Source organism: Taudactylus pleione, unplaced genomic scaffold, assembly GCF_031769625.1.
Source record: "Taudactylus pleione unplaced genomic scaffold, aTauple2 ptg000121l, whole genome shotgun sequence".
In the NCBI taxonomy this organism is placed as follows: Eukaryota; Metazoa; Chordata; class Amphibia; order Anura; family Myobatrachidae; genus Taudactylus; species Taudactylus pleione.
The window spans coordinates 14294465-14310882 of record NW_028284523.1 but is presented as its reverse complement, the minus strand read 5'-3'; the positions used below and the strand labels follow the sequence as shown (position 1 = coordinate 14310882).

General features: G+C 42.9%; 1 protein-coding gene across 1 annotated transcript in view; it reads left to right on the top strand.

The window, feature by feature from the left end:
- The window catches only part of LOC148524182 (protein NDNF-like), a 68900-nt gene extending 53185 nt beyond the window's left edge, over positions 1-15715 (top strand). Inside the window, exons 3-4 of the mRNA XM_088472235.1 lie at positions 13567-13694; positions 14168-15715. Coding sequence (XP_088328361.1) covers positions 13567-13694; positions 14168-15522 — 1483 coding nt within the window. The 3' untranslated portion in view covers positions 15523-15715. The remainder of the gene's footprint in view (positions 1-13566; positions 13695-14167) is intronic.
- The last annotated feature ends 703 nt before the right edge of the window (positions 15716-16418 follow it).

Genomic DNA, 16418 nt, shown 5'->3' with positions numbered 1-16418 from the left:
AGCACCGCACTTGAAATAGCATACAGAAAATAGAAAGATATGGTGCAACCTCAATGCGTTGTTAATAACAGTATATGTAGTATACTGATGTTCTTCTTCACAAATAAAACCATGCCTATTTTCGATATCTCCATCTCATGTAGAAAAACTTATCTGCAATTTAATATAAAGGGTACAGAAAAGGTTGGAGTAAAGGCCTTAGAGATGGGAAGAGAGTGGCTAGATAGAATTAAATAAGAAGGTATGGAAACGGTATATATGAGAACTATCCAAATGGCGACTCATTAATCTGAAGGTCAGATGTGTTTCTCCAAGGATTATCTGTGTCCCCATCTACAGATGTGTCCTCATACACTGTGGCTTCAGGTGTGCCAATTAATCATTGTCGGTGCACCAGGTTCGGGGCAACTTGGCCGTGCCAAGCATCTTTCTCGCTCAAGATGCGAGTCTTATTCGCATAAGTGAAACAACAGGAAGCAAAAAAACGTAGTTGCTGACTTGCACTGATCAATTTGATGTGTAACATTCGTACATCTGTGTGTGAAATCTGAGTCGGAATCTGTATACAAAGTGTAGCACTTTGTATACTGATGCAGCAGCTGCGTCTTTTTCCCACAACAAGTTCTGTTGTGCTTCAGCTATGCCTTTATACGTGTTCAAAACTAGTTCCTGTGCAGTTAAATTTGCAGCCCAGCATCTCTAGTACACTTTGAGTTGTGTTTTGCTGAGTCTACAATGTGAATAAGATACAAAATATATTTAGATGGCATGCTCTACAGCTTCAGTCTCCCCGGGCATCTCGGGCCGTATGGTGCATAGACGCTAGGTGCCTGAGGACAAATCTGTATTTCTGGAGATCTCTAAAGATTAAAGTTTATGTCTGATATCATTTATTAATAGTATTTAGCCTGTCAGCAAATAAGTTCTCATCTATATTATATGTACAGTCAGGTCCATAAATATTGGGACATTGACAGAATTTTCATATTTTGGCCTCTACTCACCACCACAATGGCTTTGAAATGAAACAAACAAGATGTGATTTAACTGCAGACTTTCAGATTTAATTTGAGGGCAATTACTTCCAAATCAGGTGAACGATGTAGGAATTACAACGGTTTCTATATGTGCCTCCCACTTTTTAAGGGGCCAAAAGTAATGGGACAAACTAAACAATCCTAAATTTAACTTTCACTTTTTAATACTTTGTTGCAAATCCTTTGCAGGCAATTACAGCCTGAAGTCTGGAATGCATAGACATCACCAGACGCTGGGTTTCATCCCTGGTGATGCTCTGCCAGGCCTCTACTGCAAATGTCTTCAGTTCCTGCTTGTTTTGGGGGCATTTTCCCTTCAGTTTTGTCTTCATCAAGTGAAATGCATGCTCAATCGGATTCAGGTCAGGGGATTGACTTGGCCATTGCATAACATTCCACATTTTAGCCTTAAAAAACTCTTTGGTTGCTTTTGCAGTATGCTTCGGGTCATTGTCCATCTGCACTGTGAAGCGCCGTCCAATGAGTTCTGAAGCATTTGACTGAATATGAGCATATAATATTGCCCGAAACACTTCAGAATTCATTCTGCTGCTTTTGTCAACAGTCACATCATCAATAAATACAAGGGAACCAGTTCCATTGGAAGCCATACATGCCCACGCCATGACACTACCACCACCATGCTTCACTGATGAGGTGGTATGTTTTGTATCATGAACAGTTACTTTCCTTCTCTTCTCTTCCCATCACTCTGGTACAAGTTGATCTTTGTCTCATCTGTCAATAGGATGTTGTTCCAGAACTGTAATGGCTTTTTTAGATGTTGTTTGGCAAACTCTAATCTGGTCTTCCTGTTTTTGTGGCTCACCAATGGTTTGCATCTTGTGGTGAACCCTCTATATTCACTCTTGTGAAGTCTTCTCTTGATTGTTGACTTTGACACATATACATCTACCTCCTGGAGAGTGTTCTTGATTTGGCCAACTGTTGTGAAGGGGTTTTTCTTCACCAGGGAAATAATTCTTTTGTAATCCACCACAGTTGTTTTCCGTGGTCTTCCGGGTCTTTTGGTGTTGCTGAGCTCTCCGGTGCGTTCTTTCTTTTTAAGAATGTTCCAAACAGTTGATTTGGCCACACCTATTGTTTTTGCTATCTCTCTGATGGGTTTGTTTTGATTTTTCAGCCTAATGATGGCTTGCTTCACTGATAGTGACAGCTCTTTGGATCTCATATTGAGAGTTGACAGCAACTGATTCCAAATGCAAATGGCACACCTAGAATCAACTCCAGACCTTTTACCTGCTTAATTGATAATGAAATAACGAGGGAATAGCCCACACCTGTCCATGAAATAGCTTTTGAGTTGATAGTCCCATTACTTTTGGCCCCTTAAAAAATTGGAGGCACATATTGAAACTGATGTAATTCCTACACCGTTCACCCGATTTGGATGTAATTACCCTTAAATTAAATCTGAAAGTCTGCAGTTAAAGCACATCTTGTTTGTTTCATTTCAAAACCATTGTGGTGGTGAATAGAGGCCAAAATCTGAAAATTCTGTCAATGTCCCAATATTTATGGACCTGACTGTATATGGCCTTCTTCATGTATATACTTGTACTTGTCTAGAGAACCAATATTACAGAGCATTGGCGCCCCCCCATTTTTTAAATAGGGACACAGTGCACCTGAAAAAGGGCCATGGCCTCATGGGGAAGGGCCAGAGAAGAGACGGGAGGCCAGGAGATGCTGGGGATAAAAGAAGAGGAAGCTACAAGTGAGAATGACAATAAACAGGTTAATTGACAGGTCCAAAAAGTGCCCCATGCCCTGCGGTGCCCTGTGCCATGGCACAGCTCGCACCACCCTAGTTACAGTCCTGCAATATTGTACGGGAGAATTTCAGTTACAAGCATATTTGTGACTACAGGTTCTCAAACTCGGTCCCCAGGACCCCACACAGTTCACAGTTTTTAGGTCACCCAGCAGGTGCACAGGTGTATTAATTACTCACTGCAACATTTTAAAAGATCCACAGGTGCATATAATTAAGTCACTTTTGATTCTGTGAGGAGACTTGGAAAACATGCACTGTTTGGGGTCCTGAGAACCTGCGTCATAGAGGAAGGGGAAAGGACAACAATGCTAACATGGATATACTGTAAGTGCTATGCACAGTGATCAGCTGGGAACTCATATCAAATAGAGGCGTTTGGTTTCCTTCCTCATTGACTACAGATGCAGCCTCTCAGTTCCTGCTGTTGAACAACACCAATATATAATTATGCTCTTATGGAGTGGATTGATATTGGTGGTAAACAGTTCATAGGATTTCTTACCAAATAGCAGGGAATACATGTTTGCAAAACAATAATACATACTAATTTACTTATTTATCAGTCTTCTTCAAATGTTTGTGTTAACTATACTTTTATATTGCAACAATAAGTAATTATTTTGAGTGCCTATTTATTATAATTTTCTGTCCAGGGCAGAAAATCGATAAGAACCTGCCTTAATCTTTCTGCAGAAGTAGCCTCCAGGCAATGCTGGAGCAGGGTGATTTTCCACCCTGTGCTGGCCCCGCCCCCAAATGTGACATCATGATGTCACACTGACGGGATAGTGCCACTGGCAATAGAAAGAAGATTACTGCTCGGAGTGTCCTAAGGACGCTCTGGATGACAGGCTTAGTGCTGGAGCGTCATTTGGATGCTTCAGGTCACTCTGCAGCAGCTCTAATGGCTGAAACGTGACATTCCAGGAACGCTCTAAACCAAATGCAGGTACTGTGGACCGGGGGTAGCGACACCCCATCCAAGTTATAGTTCTGCCTATTTTGCACCATGGCATAATCTACTATATGGCATCTATAAAAAGTTTTATTGGAGCTTGGTAAATTGGCCATATTTCCAGACTCCATATAAAGCTATGAGGACTGCTTATGTGATCGAAAAAAGAGAGACTCTGATGGTAAATGGCCACTATAATAAAAAATGCAGTAATCTTCTGCTTTTGTAGGATTTACTGCAAATATGTGCTGACTGCATCTATGCTAATTGTAAAACACACAGTGACCTGCCACATTCACACTATACTGTAGTGCAGGCTAAACACAGCTTGTAAGCGAAGGCTTCAAAAAGCATTCCAATTGCATTATAGTGTAAAGTGATACATTTGTTCTGGACTAGGTATTAATGGTCCTTAAGTCATTGTGCAGTTTATCATCAGCAGAAATGTAGTCTGTGAGCAGGCCTGGTGAGAGGGGGGTCCAAAGGGGCACTTGTACTGGCCCTGGCTCGTCAGTAATCTTTGGAGCATAGTTCATGTGTCCCTCTGCTGTATTCAGCAGGGCACAGTCAGAGTGAAAGAGGGAGGCCATCAGCCCATCAGAATAAAGTTGTTTTTGTTTGTGCCGGCACAACGCTTGACGTCACTGAGCTGGGCCTGAGCCATCAGGGACGAGGAACGGCAGGAAGAAGGTAAGTGCTTGCTGGTTTGAAGAGACATGGGTCGGGTGATGGTTAGGGGGCTGGAGAGACATAGTTTGATCTGTAGTTGGGGGGGCTGGAAAGGAAGTTGCAGGGGGGGGTGGAGATGAAGATACGGGCTGGGGCTGTGAGACATGGGGTGGGGTGAGGCTGAGAGATGCAGGGCTGGGGTGAGGCTGAGAGACATAGAGTGGGGAATGAAGCTGACAGACACAGTAGAGTGAATGAGGCTGAAAGACACAGGGTGGACACAGGGTGGAGGGATGAAGCTGAGAGACACAGGGTGGCGGAATGAAGCTATGATACATGGAGGAATGAAGCTGAGAGAAGGGTGGGAAGTGAAGCTGGGTGTGGTGGGGAGAAGTGGTGACTTCAGAGGTGGGGCTGCAGCGCAATCCAAAATTCAAACAGGGGACCACACCAACTGCCAGTAAGTCCAATCCAGGCAATATTTGCCAGTGTGGTGGCAGTTGGTTTGAATTTTGCAGCCCCGCCTCTGGAGCCTCCACTGGAGGGGAGTGAAGCTGAGTCATGGGTGGGAGGATAATGATGCTCAGAGACAAAAGGGAGAGGAGTGGAAGGCTGGAGATGGAGTGAAGGGGTGAAGGGGTAGTGGCTGGAAACATATGGATGGTGCTGGAGCAACACAGGCAAGGATGAGGCTGGAGAGACAAGGGCTGAGGTTTGTACAACACAGGTGAGGATGAGGCTGGAGAGACAAGGGCTGAGGTTTGTACAACACAGGTGAGGATGAGGCTGGAGAGACAAGGGCTGATGTTTGTACAACACAGGTGAGGATGAGGCTGGAGAGACACAGGAGGGGATAAGGTTGAGAGACACAGTTGGGAATGAGGCTGGACAGACAGTTGGGAATAAGCCAATGGCCAACCTGCATGTACCTACTGGGAGGGGATAGGGGCCTTCAATATTTTTGTCCCTGTCTGTGAGTCTGATTCAGACTCTAGCGCAAAATGTCAGAATTTGAATTTTTTTTGCACTGCACATGCTCATGAGCCCTCAAGGTGTACTTAAAGTATGTGTCTCTGTCAGTCTGCGGGCTATACAAATAGCATGGAAGTCTATAGGAGTTCTATTTGCAAATCACACTGTTAGTGATAATGGCTGCTCTAAAAAGCAGATGTAATGGGGTATTGCAGTCACATAGATCCAGCTAAATCTGGTGGAATTCTGCAGCTATTTTCAAGCATTCAATGTAGATGCAGATGCAAATTATTTGATAAATAGGTCCCATTGCATCAGAATCTGTTCCGTATACTTACAGCCACAATAGTAACAACTTTTTATACTAGCCAACAGAATGGGATCTCCATCTACAATAATAAGCTTCATACACTAGCCAAAAGTAACTAGTATTATTTATCTTGTGCTATAACGATGCCTTATTATTCAGTGTTGCACAACTTTTAAGCTGCACTAGGCATTATGGCTCTTCCCATGGAGCAGGGCAAAGTTCCAAATAGATGCTTTTCCCAAAGCTCAATAGTTTGTGTCACAGTCCCAGCTGAAAACTGGGGCTGTGACATTTGTAGAGATGTGTAAGCAGGGGCCCAATTAGAAGTCACAATCATGGACATTGTGGCTTCTCTTTTGTACGTCTGCTTATAGCTCCATTGTATTTATTTATTTATTACCAGTTATTTATATAGCACACACATATTCCGCAGTGCTTTACAAAGAATATTTGGCCATTCACATCAGTCCCTGCCCCAGTGGAGCTTACAGTCTATATTCCCTAACACATGCTCACACACATACACACTAGGGTTAATTTGTGTTGGGAGCCAATTAACCTACCAGTATATTTTTGGAGTGTGGGAGGAAACCATTGTACAGACATTTTAGTTGGACAAACAGTTTCCATTCTCTGTATGTATTATTAATTTGTATATAAGGGTTCACTAGTTTAAGGAGTCCCAATCTTATTCTCTACCCTAGGCCTAGGTCTCACCGTAACAGGATACCACTGGCCCTGTGCTGCACCTGCCCACTAAATAGCTCTCAAGTTGTCATAACTGATCTCCCCAAGGAGTGGTTAGGTGGGAACACCTTCTCTGGACCACCAGCCTGCTGCTTAGAGCATCCTACAAACACTCCGAGTGGCAGGACAGTTCCCATGGCACTGTGGGAGAAGACATAGGGGTATATTTACTAAAAATGCAGGTTTTTAGAATTGGAGATGTTGCCCATAGTAACCAATCAGATTCTAGCTATTATCTTCTAGAAGGCGCTAGATAAAAGTTAAGTGGAATCTGATTGGTTGCTATGGGCAACAGCTCCACTTCTAAAAACCTGCACCTTAATAAATATACCCCATAATGTCTTTCCCCTCACAGTCCAGTGCAGGAGCTGTGAGCAAGAGCAGGGAGCTAGTTGCTGCCTAAGGTAAGCATGGCTGGTACCACCCCAGGGCATCCAGCCATGTGTGATGGCACTGGCCGCACCACCCTCCTTACAGCCCTGACACTAGGTCCCATCTTGTTCTGTTCCGAATTTCAGTAATGCACAAGGAACAAGCATTATCTATGTAACACACAGTCAGTCACTAGCACTCCCTTATAAAAAGGGCATATAGCAGAAAGAAATATATGATTTTTCTTATTCTGTAGCAGCGATGTGATCATTACACTAAACACACAAGATAAATTCCACAGGATGGAAAAATGTTTTAATAGTAAACATCAAAGTAAAAGCCCCCCATTATTATAGGATGGATATTTATTGTTTCATATAAATTTTGCCATATGTCTTCCTTACCAATTACCTGTTAATAATATATGTAATGAAATTCAGATTCATCATTCCATTTGCACTATTATTTTTCTCCTTTATTCCCATAAAAGCAGAAATCAGCTGGATTTTGAAGGGATTTGATTTCTGTCAGGTACACATAAACCTTGTTCTAGAATTATAGTTGGAGAACCGTTTCAATTTTGTCCATCTGCACCCGATGAAGACATATAGATGTGTGAATTTGTGTGTTACACCCCAGCAGGTCTGCAATGTGCATGTGATTGCTTTGTGTAATGCACATTTGATATTACATTTGATATTATATGAGGAAATCTGTTATTCATCTTCTTAATAATGTAGGAAGTACTGAGGTGGGAGTCATGCCTGGGATATTTTAAACCCGGTCACCTAGATTAATACCTTTTCCTATTCTGCATCAGTGTTCATTCATGAGCAGGGCACATGTGTGCCCTGCTCATGAGGGTCCCTTGGATTTGTGTGCCCATCTTCAGAGGGTCCCTTGGATTTGCACAGGATTCTTTGTAGGCGATGGGTATGGGATGCCGGTGCTCTGGATCCCGGCAGTCAGAATTCTGACGTCAGCATCCCAACAGTGTTAGGAAGGATAACGATACCTGCCGATAAATACCCTAACCCTACCCCTAACCCTCTCTCCCTGCATCCTAACCTAACCCTCACCTCCCGCAGCCTAAACCTACCCCCCCCTCGCAGCCTACCCTTAACCTTTTCTCCCGCAGTCTAACTGTAACCCCCCTCTTAGTGCCTATCCCTAACCTTAACCCTCCTCCTAACCCCAATACTTACCATCGGGATGTCAGCGGTCGGGATGCTGCCACCAGGATTATGACTAGTGTCGGGATTCCGGCACCTGTATTCTGAGCGCCGGCATCCTGACAGCTGTGATACTAACTACATCCCCTTTGTAGGTCCCTTATAACTCTACACCTAAAATGCATTTTAAATGGAGTCACAAAAACTTACACCTCCCGTTTTTTGTATGTACACATTATCAGTGCACACTGCAACACAGAATAATTCAGGATATGAGTGTTCTGACATTTATGGAAACAAGGACCTGGTCATCTAAGTGTGTAAGAAGGGACTGGACTGCATGTGACAGAAACAGTTTCATCATGAGCTTTATTCAGAGTTAAGATAGGTACACACTATAAGATTAAGGGGTCTATTTACTAAGCTTTGTTAGGAGATAAAGTGAACAGTGAAAAGGTACCAGACAATCAACTGCTAACTACAATGTCACAGTCTGTGTTTGAAAAAATGGCAGTTAGGAGCTGATTGACTGGTACTTTATCTCCGTTCACTTTATCTCCTAACAAATCTTAGCAAATAGACCCCTATATGTTCAATCTGACTGGTTGAAATGAAAATCTGTTAATGTACAGGAGCAAATGTCAATCGACCATTTGCTTCCAAACGCCGGAAAATGGAGAAAAAACGATCATTACACAAATTAGTTAAATCAAATGGTTTAAACCAATTTCTCTGAACTACCATTTTTGTCAGTGTTTGGGAACAAATGGTCAATTGTCATTTGCTCCCTTACATTACAGTGTGTATCGAGCTTTAGACGCAAACAGACTCTCAAAATGTGGGCCTAATTCACTACCACTATCTCACATCCGTAATACCTTGCAGTCTTGCATATAATAATAATAATAATAATAATAATTTTATTTATATAGCGCTTTTCTACTAAAGGACTCAAAGTGCTTTACATTTATAGTGCAAAATACAAAATAAGCTTAAACAAGGGACATTAGTGAAATGCTTGGGGGAATAGGTGAGTCTTGAGTCTATTTTGGAAGGATTCTAGAGTGGAGACCTCTCAAACTGTGCGGGGAAGTGAGTTCCATAAGGTTGGAGCCCCAAAACTGAAAGTTCGACCCCTAGACGAATTCCGGGAGATTCTAGGTACTGTTAATAGTCATTTGTCGACAGTCATGGTCATGTAGAGCTTTGTAAGTTAGTAATCCAATCTTGAAAACAATTCGCCATCTGACAGGCAGCCAGTGACGGAAGTAGAGAGTGGGTGTTATGTGGCTGGAACGGGGCTGGTTGGTTAATAGCCTGGCAGCTGCGTTTTGTACCATCTGCAAGCGGTACAATTCTTTTGCTGGGAGTCCAAGGTAGAGGGCATTGCAGTAGTCTATACATCGGTAAAATCGTCCGCTCCCGCAGAATTACAGCAGCTCTGACCTTACTCAGAAATTGCTAACCTCGTTGCACGCAGTGAGTACTCAAGCTGCGTATGCCGTCACAGTGGCTAATTTATGCATGCCCATGTAACGGCGTTCAAACGGACGGGCATGCCTGTGTGTCATCGGCCACCCAGCCATCACCACCCCCAAACTCTGACCTCCCATCACTCACTCTTCGATGGCTGTCTTTCTGCGTGAGTACTTGCAGAACTACCACAATGCTAACCCGCACACGAGCACTGCGAAGCATACGCATGTGCTATATGCACCATCGACCAATCTGCATACGCCGTTGCAGTTGCGATCCGTGATGAATCAGGCCCTGTGTCTGAATTATAAGTTGCATCTCTGCAACCTTTATAGATTCATTCTTAGGTGTAAATCTTGGGCTGCAGCTCCCTCCCATTGTTGTACCTGGTTGATATGAGACTAGATTGTGACTGTAGGTGTAGATTCACTGTTGGTACAGAAAATACTGAAAATCTCAGTACACAGAGAAACACATTATAGTTAATGGCTGGATAGAGCAGAAGTATCTAAGTGGATTAATTAATCTGCAATGTTTAGCGAAGCATATGCAAATATAAAATTGTATTTTTTTAATTACACTTTAAACACTTTAGAACAGGGGTGGGGAACCTTTTTTCTGCCAAGGGCCATATTGATTTTTAGAAAATCATTCGGGGGCCATACAAAATTATTAATTTAAAATTTGCCTCCTATATTTGGTTAAAAACGTTATTAACTCACCCTTAATGCGATGGCTGTAAGTAACTGCTTCTCTTTGGTGTGTTGCCAGGCAGAGTCTGGAGGGGCAGTCCCTATGGATGTGTGACAGGCAGATTGATAAGGCAGCCCTGGGGTCCTCTCAGTCCTAACCAGCCTGACAGCACTGACTGTACACACCCCCTGCTTTGCCACCACTGCCTGCTTACCCACGCTGTTAGGGTGAGACCCTGCACGCCTCTGCACTAACCAGCTCAATGGCAGCCATATGACAGCCCTGATTCCCCCCCTCCCCTTGTGCGCTGCCTGCCTGTCACCGCTGATGGGGAGAGAGCCCTGCATGCCACTCAATTACAGCCCTGATTCCCCCCCCCCTGTGCTACCTGCCGCCGCTGATAGGGAGAGAGCCCCTGCACTAATCCGCCCGATGACAGCTCTGACACCCTCCAACGCTGCGCTACCTCCCGCCGCTGATAGCTGATGACAGCCCTGACACGCACACCATCCCCCAACTGTGCTACCTGCTGCCGCTGATAGCGCAGCGGGAGGAAGGAGTGTGTTAGGGCGGTCATTGGCTACCAGCCGCCGATGACAGTCCTGACATCCCCTCTCCCCCGCTGCGCAACCTGCTGCCGATAACAATCCTGACATCCCCGCTCTCCCGCAGCGCTACCTGCCGCCGCTGACAGATGCTACACTACGCTGATTCTGCTGCTGCCACTGACAGCCGGCCGGGCCGGATGATTTCACCTTGTGGGCCGTATACAGCCCGCGGGCCGGAGGTTCCCCACACCTGCTTTAGAATATACTGTATGTGCAGGTGTCCCCATGCCCAAATGAGTCAAAGTAATTATATATTTGTGTAAAACAAGTGTGCACTGCAGTGCAAAATCATTTTTAAAACACAACTACATCCGTTTTCACTGTTTGCGGCCAATTGAATGCAGTCATCACTATCAACTTTACACCAGGGTCATAACTGTCGCAAATCTGACTTCTCCAGATGCTGAGTTTTAGACTTTTCAGTGGCCATGTTCATTTTCACTTCTGACTACATGCCCAGAACGCACACTTACTGTACTTTCATTCTATTGCATGCCCACTGCATTCCCATTCTTTCCCACTTCCCTCTATTTCCTGCCCATTCCAAACCCATAGTCGCAGAAGGTCCCTAGTCAGACTTGAGACAGAAGAAAAACACGCGGATCTCAGAAAAACACGCATGCACAGTTGCACACTAAGAATACAGTAGGTGCTGAGACTCAAAATAGTCTCAAAATGGAGGGTGTGTTTGGACAGAGCAGCATACAGAGAGGGGGTGGGCAGGTCGTAGCAGCAGACAAATAGGGGGCAGGGTGGGGTACAGTGGGTGAGGTCACCCAGCATATGCTAGTAAATATCATAAATTTACTGTACATTCATTTTGTCTTCCTAATATATTTAAAAAATAATCTTGCCCCATAAAAGGTTTATTATGCTGAAATGTGTGTACTACTGTATTTGAGGTGGCATGCAGGTTATAATAGTAGATACCAGCAGAATCCAGATACAGCAAGCAGCCTTAGTACTTAACTAACCATGTGCTTGGTTTATTGGAGTGTAGTAGAGGCCATGCTCCCATACTCACAGTTACGCACTTAGTGGATCTGGATGGACCTTGAGTGGAGCATACAGAGGACTAGACCATTATGTATGATGGGAGTGGTACATGTATATGCCGGATCTATGCAGGATACTCAGGTACAGGGCTGCCACCAGAAATCGTGGGGCCCACGACTGACTAAATATGCAGGCTCCCCCCCTGTGTTTTTGCAACTCCGGCCCGTCAGCGTCTCCCCCGCCAACACCCCTTCAGTCCCCTACAGACATTTACCTTCTCCTGTGTCTTCTGGCTGCTCCTCTTCGGGCTGTGGCCGGATCATCTGTCAGTGGTGTGATGTAATGATGTCACAAGTGCCTTGCCTCAATAAAAAAAAAACCTTTATTGTACCTCTGTATGTCAGAAACACTTACCCCCCCATTCTGTCTATCAGTGGTGCCCCCCCCCACCTCGCCTCCCCATTTACTTCTGTCAGCGCTGCTGTGGGGCCCTCACTGCCATCTTTTGCCGCCTTGGTAGGAGAGTTCCACTGTCCGAGTAATGAAATGAGCTGATGGAGACAGGAGTGTGCTGCACTGCTGCTCAGGAGTCAGGCATATGCTGGGCTGATCAGCAGCTCTGAGCGCATCTCCTTGTCAGGTGGCTGATCCGGGGGAGGGGGGCCAACCGACAGTCACTACTCACCACCAGCACAGGAACTTCAGAAAGTCAGTGACGACTGCAGCGTGGATCGTTCCTCAGTTTAAAGATCCGCTATGTGCTGGATACCGGCAGGCCCATAATTCTAAGGGAAATCTGATGCTATGCTGGTAGGTCCGTACATGGGCGGGCAGGCCCCCTCCCTGCCCGGGCCCGGGACTCCAGATCCGGACGTCCCCCCCTGATGGCGGCCCTGCACAGGTGTATTATTTACTGGTAATACACAGGGTTTCGTGTTCGTGTTTAACTGTACCTGTGTAACACAGTGGCAAGATGGTGCTACACATGTGCAGAAGACCAAGCTGCTGCCATCTTGGTAAAGAAGAATGTTTCAGTTATGGAGCATTTATGGAGGCAGCGCAATAGTGCACTAAATATTTCAAAATATTAATGATATGTTTTGCCTTAATCAATACATAATTGCCCTTCTTAAATCTATTGAGCCTTCTCATGTGCTGATTGGCCATGCGGCTATGGTGTTTTTCCTGGCAATTTGTTATATGTTGTGAAGCAGTTCTTCTGTTGATATTGACTAACCCGCTGCCATTTTTGGAAATGGCAAAAACAACCATCGATTTGCACCAATTTCAAACCTCTGTACTGTACATGTTCAACTGTGTGTTACTGGATGAAACATGAACCCTATAATTTATGCTTATTATAAATCACATCCTTTGCATTTTCAATACCAATTATGGTCATTTGCATTTGGTGTTGGGCTGGCTTATATCTCGAGGGCAAACAGCTATCATTTATTAACTTATTTAAATAAATAATGAGTTGCATAGTATGATCTATTTTCTTATTGCGTATCACGGGTAAGCCTGCAGTATATTAAAACAATGCCTCTGTGCTTCAGAAAATACTAAATAGTTTAATTCAGTATCCTTACATAAAAAAAATGAATGTTTTATGTGTGTTTACATTGATTCGGAGACCAATTATATATGCATTATACAAAAAATTAGCTATCACAAAAGAGTATATTCTGTAGATATATCTTTTTATATTACTGTTTGCAAAGGCTGAAATATTATTCTGGAATTGTGTATTCTTTTCAGGTACTATTTTACAATGGAAGAAAATTCTACCCCACACTTCTCAATCACTGTGACTCCCTGTGATGTACCAATTGAATGGAGTATTCTACACTATAAGGCATCACATGCATTCTACAGAAAAACAGCAGGTATTAATTTACCAGAATCGTGATATGGCAATGGCTTATTTATTTGTATTGGCACATATAATAGATCAAACAAATGAATGATTCAAACCAGAGCTGATGTCTCCAAGTCCCAACTTTCAGTTCCTTAAAGACATTATCTGAGAGATATTTTAACCCTCTGAAATGTTACAAATACAACATGACTAAAGTGTCGCTTCCAATTGTAAGGTAATTTCCACTATTAAAAATAACCTTTTAAAAATTAATCAACATTTACCCATTCCCACTGCGGCAGGAGAGAGATGTCCTTGAAAACCTCAAGCTTTCACAATGTGATGAGCACAGCGCGATGTTGGGCCATTTAATTTCAAGGCTCATTATAAACTGCAATTTAACTGCTGTAAAAAAACAGTTGAATGAAAAAAAATATTTGCATACTGTAATAACCATTTTTACTCTTCATTTAACATAATATTTTTCTATTTCTATTCTAGAAAAGTATCAAACCTTTGATGACCTGAAAACTCGAACGTACTACAAGACTGTCTCTACGCTTTTCCACTACAAAGGAAACTCTGTTGAAAGTTATGTTGGCACTTCAGCATATTCTTCACTTTTTGTTCTTGAATTTCTTTCAACTGAAAGAGACACTCACATATCAGTATACCTCTCAACTGATTTAGCACATGGTAATCTATTCCCCGAGCTTCCAGGAGATCCTCGCATTGATGTCACCACAGTCAGCCATAACTCTGTTTCATTGGTCTGGAAACCAAGTCCATCTGCAGTGAAGCAGAAGGAGAACATAGAATATTGCCTCCTGGTCAATGAAAAACATAACTATAAAAGCTTGTGCGCTGCTAACACTGCTATTCGATCCGCAGGCAGAAAATGGCCAGAGTTAGCAAGTTTCCCCATCTTGCAGCATCTTGATGACCATCAAAGGGTTATGCTCTTTTCAAACACTGATTTTAGGATTATTCACAAATCCAGCAATATGGATCTGAGGCAGATGTGTATCGGCAACAAGAATACCTACACAGTATCTAATCTGACTTCAAACACCCAATATTACTTTGATGTATTTGTAGTTAATCTTTTAACCAATGCCAGTGTGGCCTACACAGGTACATTTTCAAAGACTTGGTTGGAGCCAAAGCCTAAGGTTACCTTGCTAAAAGATGGTAAAATAATTCAAATTAAGTTTGACGGCAGAAGACAAAAAGTATATAGCTTTCAATATCAGGCATTGCATAAAAAGGTCCAATTTACGCTACAAACATGTAATGGCCAAATGCGTGCTCAAATATCAAAAAATGGTAAATTCTTAGTTTCAGAATTTATTCAAGGTTTAAGACATATTACTCTGAAAGGGAAAGTGATGGATAAATACTTGGCTGTTCTAAAGCCAGGGGAACCGTTGTCAAATACCTCTGCAATGATTCAGGCATCATCTCACATCCACAAGTCTTTATTCCCATTTTTTCCAAATAGTCTGAAAATCAAGTCTTTCAACAAACTGAGAACATGTAACTCGATAACTATCGCCTGGCTTGGTACACAGGAAAGGAACATGTACTGTGTCTACAAGAAGAAACTTCAAGAAAGCCAAGTTTGGAGAGAAATGTCCAGTGTTGACAATTGCTCAGGACCTGAATCTAGGCCAAAATCAGAGAAAGTTTTGTGTAAATACTTCCATGATATCAATGTGCAAAGATCAGTAACTACAGAAAGAATAAGTGGTCTGGTAAAAGGCACATCATATCTATTGGACGTTTATCTCATCGGGCCATCTGGAATACTGGTCAGGTACCAGAGTAAAGTAGTTAAAACTAGAAAAACTTGTTGAAGACATTTTTTTTTACCCACTGACACTAAAACACAAACAGGAGAAGGAGCTCCCAAATGTAGATGTTCCTATTTAATTGTACATTAAAATGCATTGATTGATTTGTATAGGTCACCATAAAAAGTACGGATTGAGAGGGAATGATTTACTGTGCTTACAATCTTTTAATAGAATTTAGTGTTAACTTTTGTATCTCTGGACTTTTTGTCACCAATGTGTTTTTTGTGATGTATTTTTTTCCTTATGCTGACTACTTAAATGATACCCCATTTAAAAGCTACTTACAATATGCAAATATTTAATTTAATTTAATCTTAAAAGATAGAAGCACCAGCAGCAGTGTCTGTTTAAAAGTCTGGATGCAATAGATATCAAAACCATACAACATTTTCTATTACAAACTGCAAAGATCACCAATTTTACGTAATACAGCAAACAAAAAGAATCAGATTTTAACGTGCCATAACTAGACATTTTGGTGCCCTGTGTGAGAAAAAGATTTGGTGTCCCTCCCCCCTGCCATTTTTATATACATATATACATCAATTAATATTCACGTTAAACAAATACAAAGGGAAATAGGGATAGAGAAAAAAAAGCTCCATCAATTGCTGTGCTGTTATTATTTCATATTTCTATATTCCACCCCCCTTCCCCTCCCGGGACTTCTATGTCACACACATACACATTCCAGATGCGGTTCAGAGCACAGCACCCACCTGGCCAATGTGACCACATTGACAATGTCTCATCCTGCCTTCCGGGACTTCTGTCGCATCACACACATTCACATTACAGATGAAGTGCACAGCACTCACCCAGCTAACACTGACAAGAGATTCTGGTCTCTCAGTGCCGTAGCTAGCCACCGCTTCCCATGCCCAACAGCTCCTCCT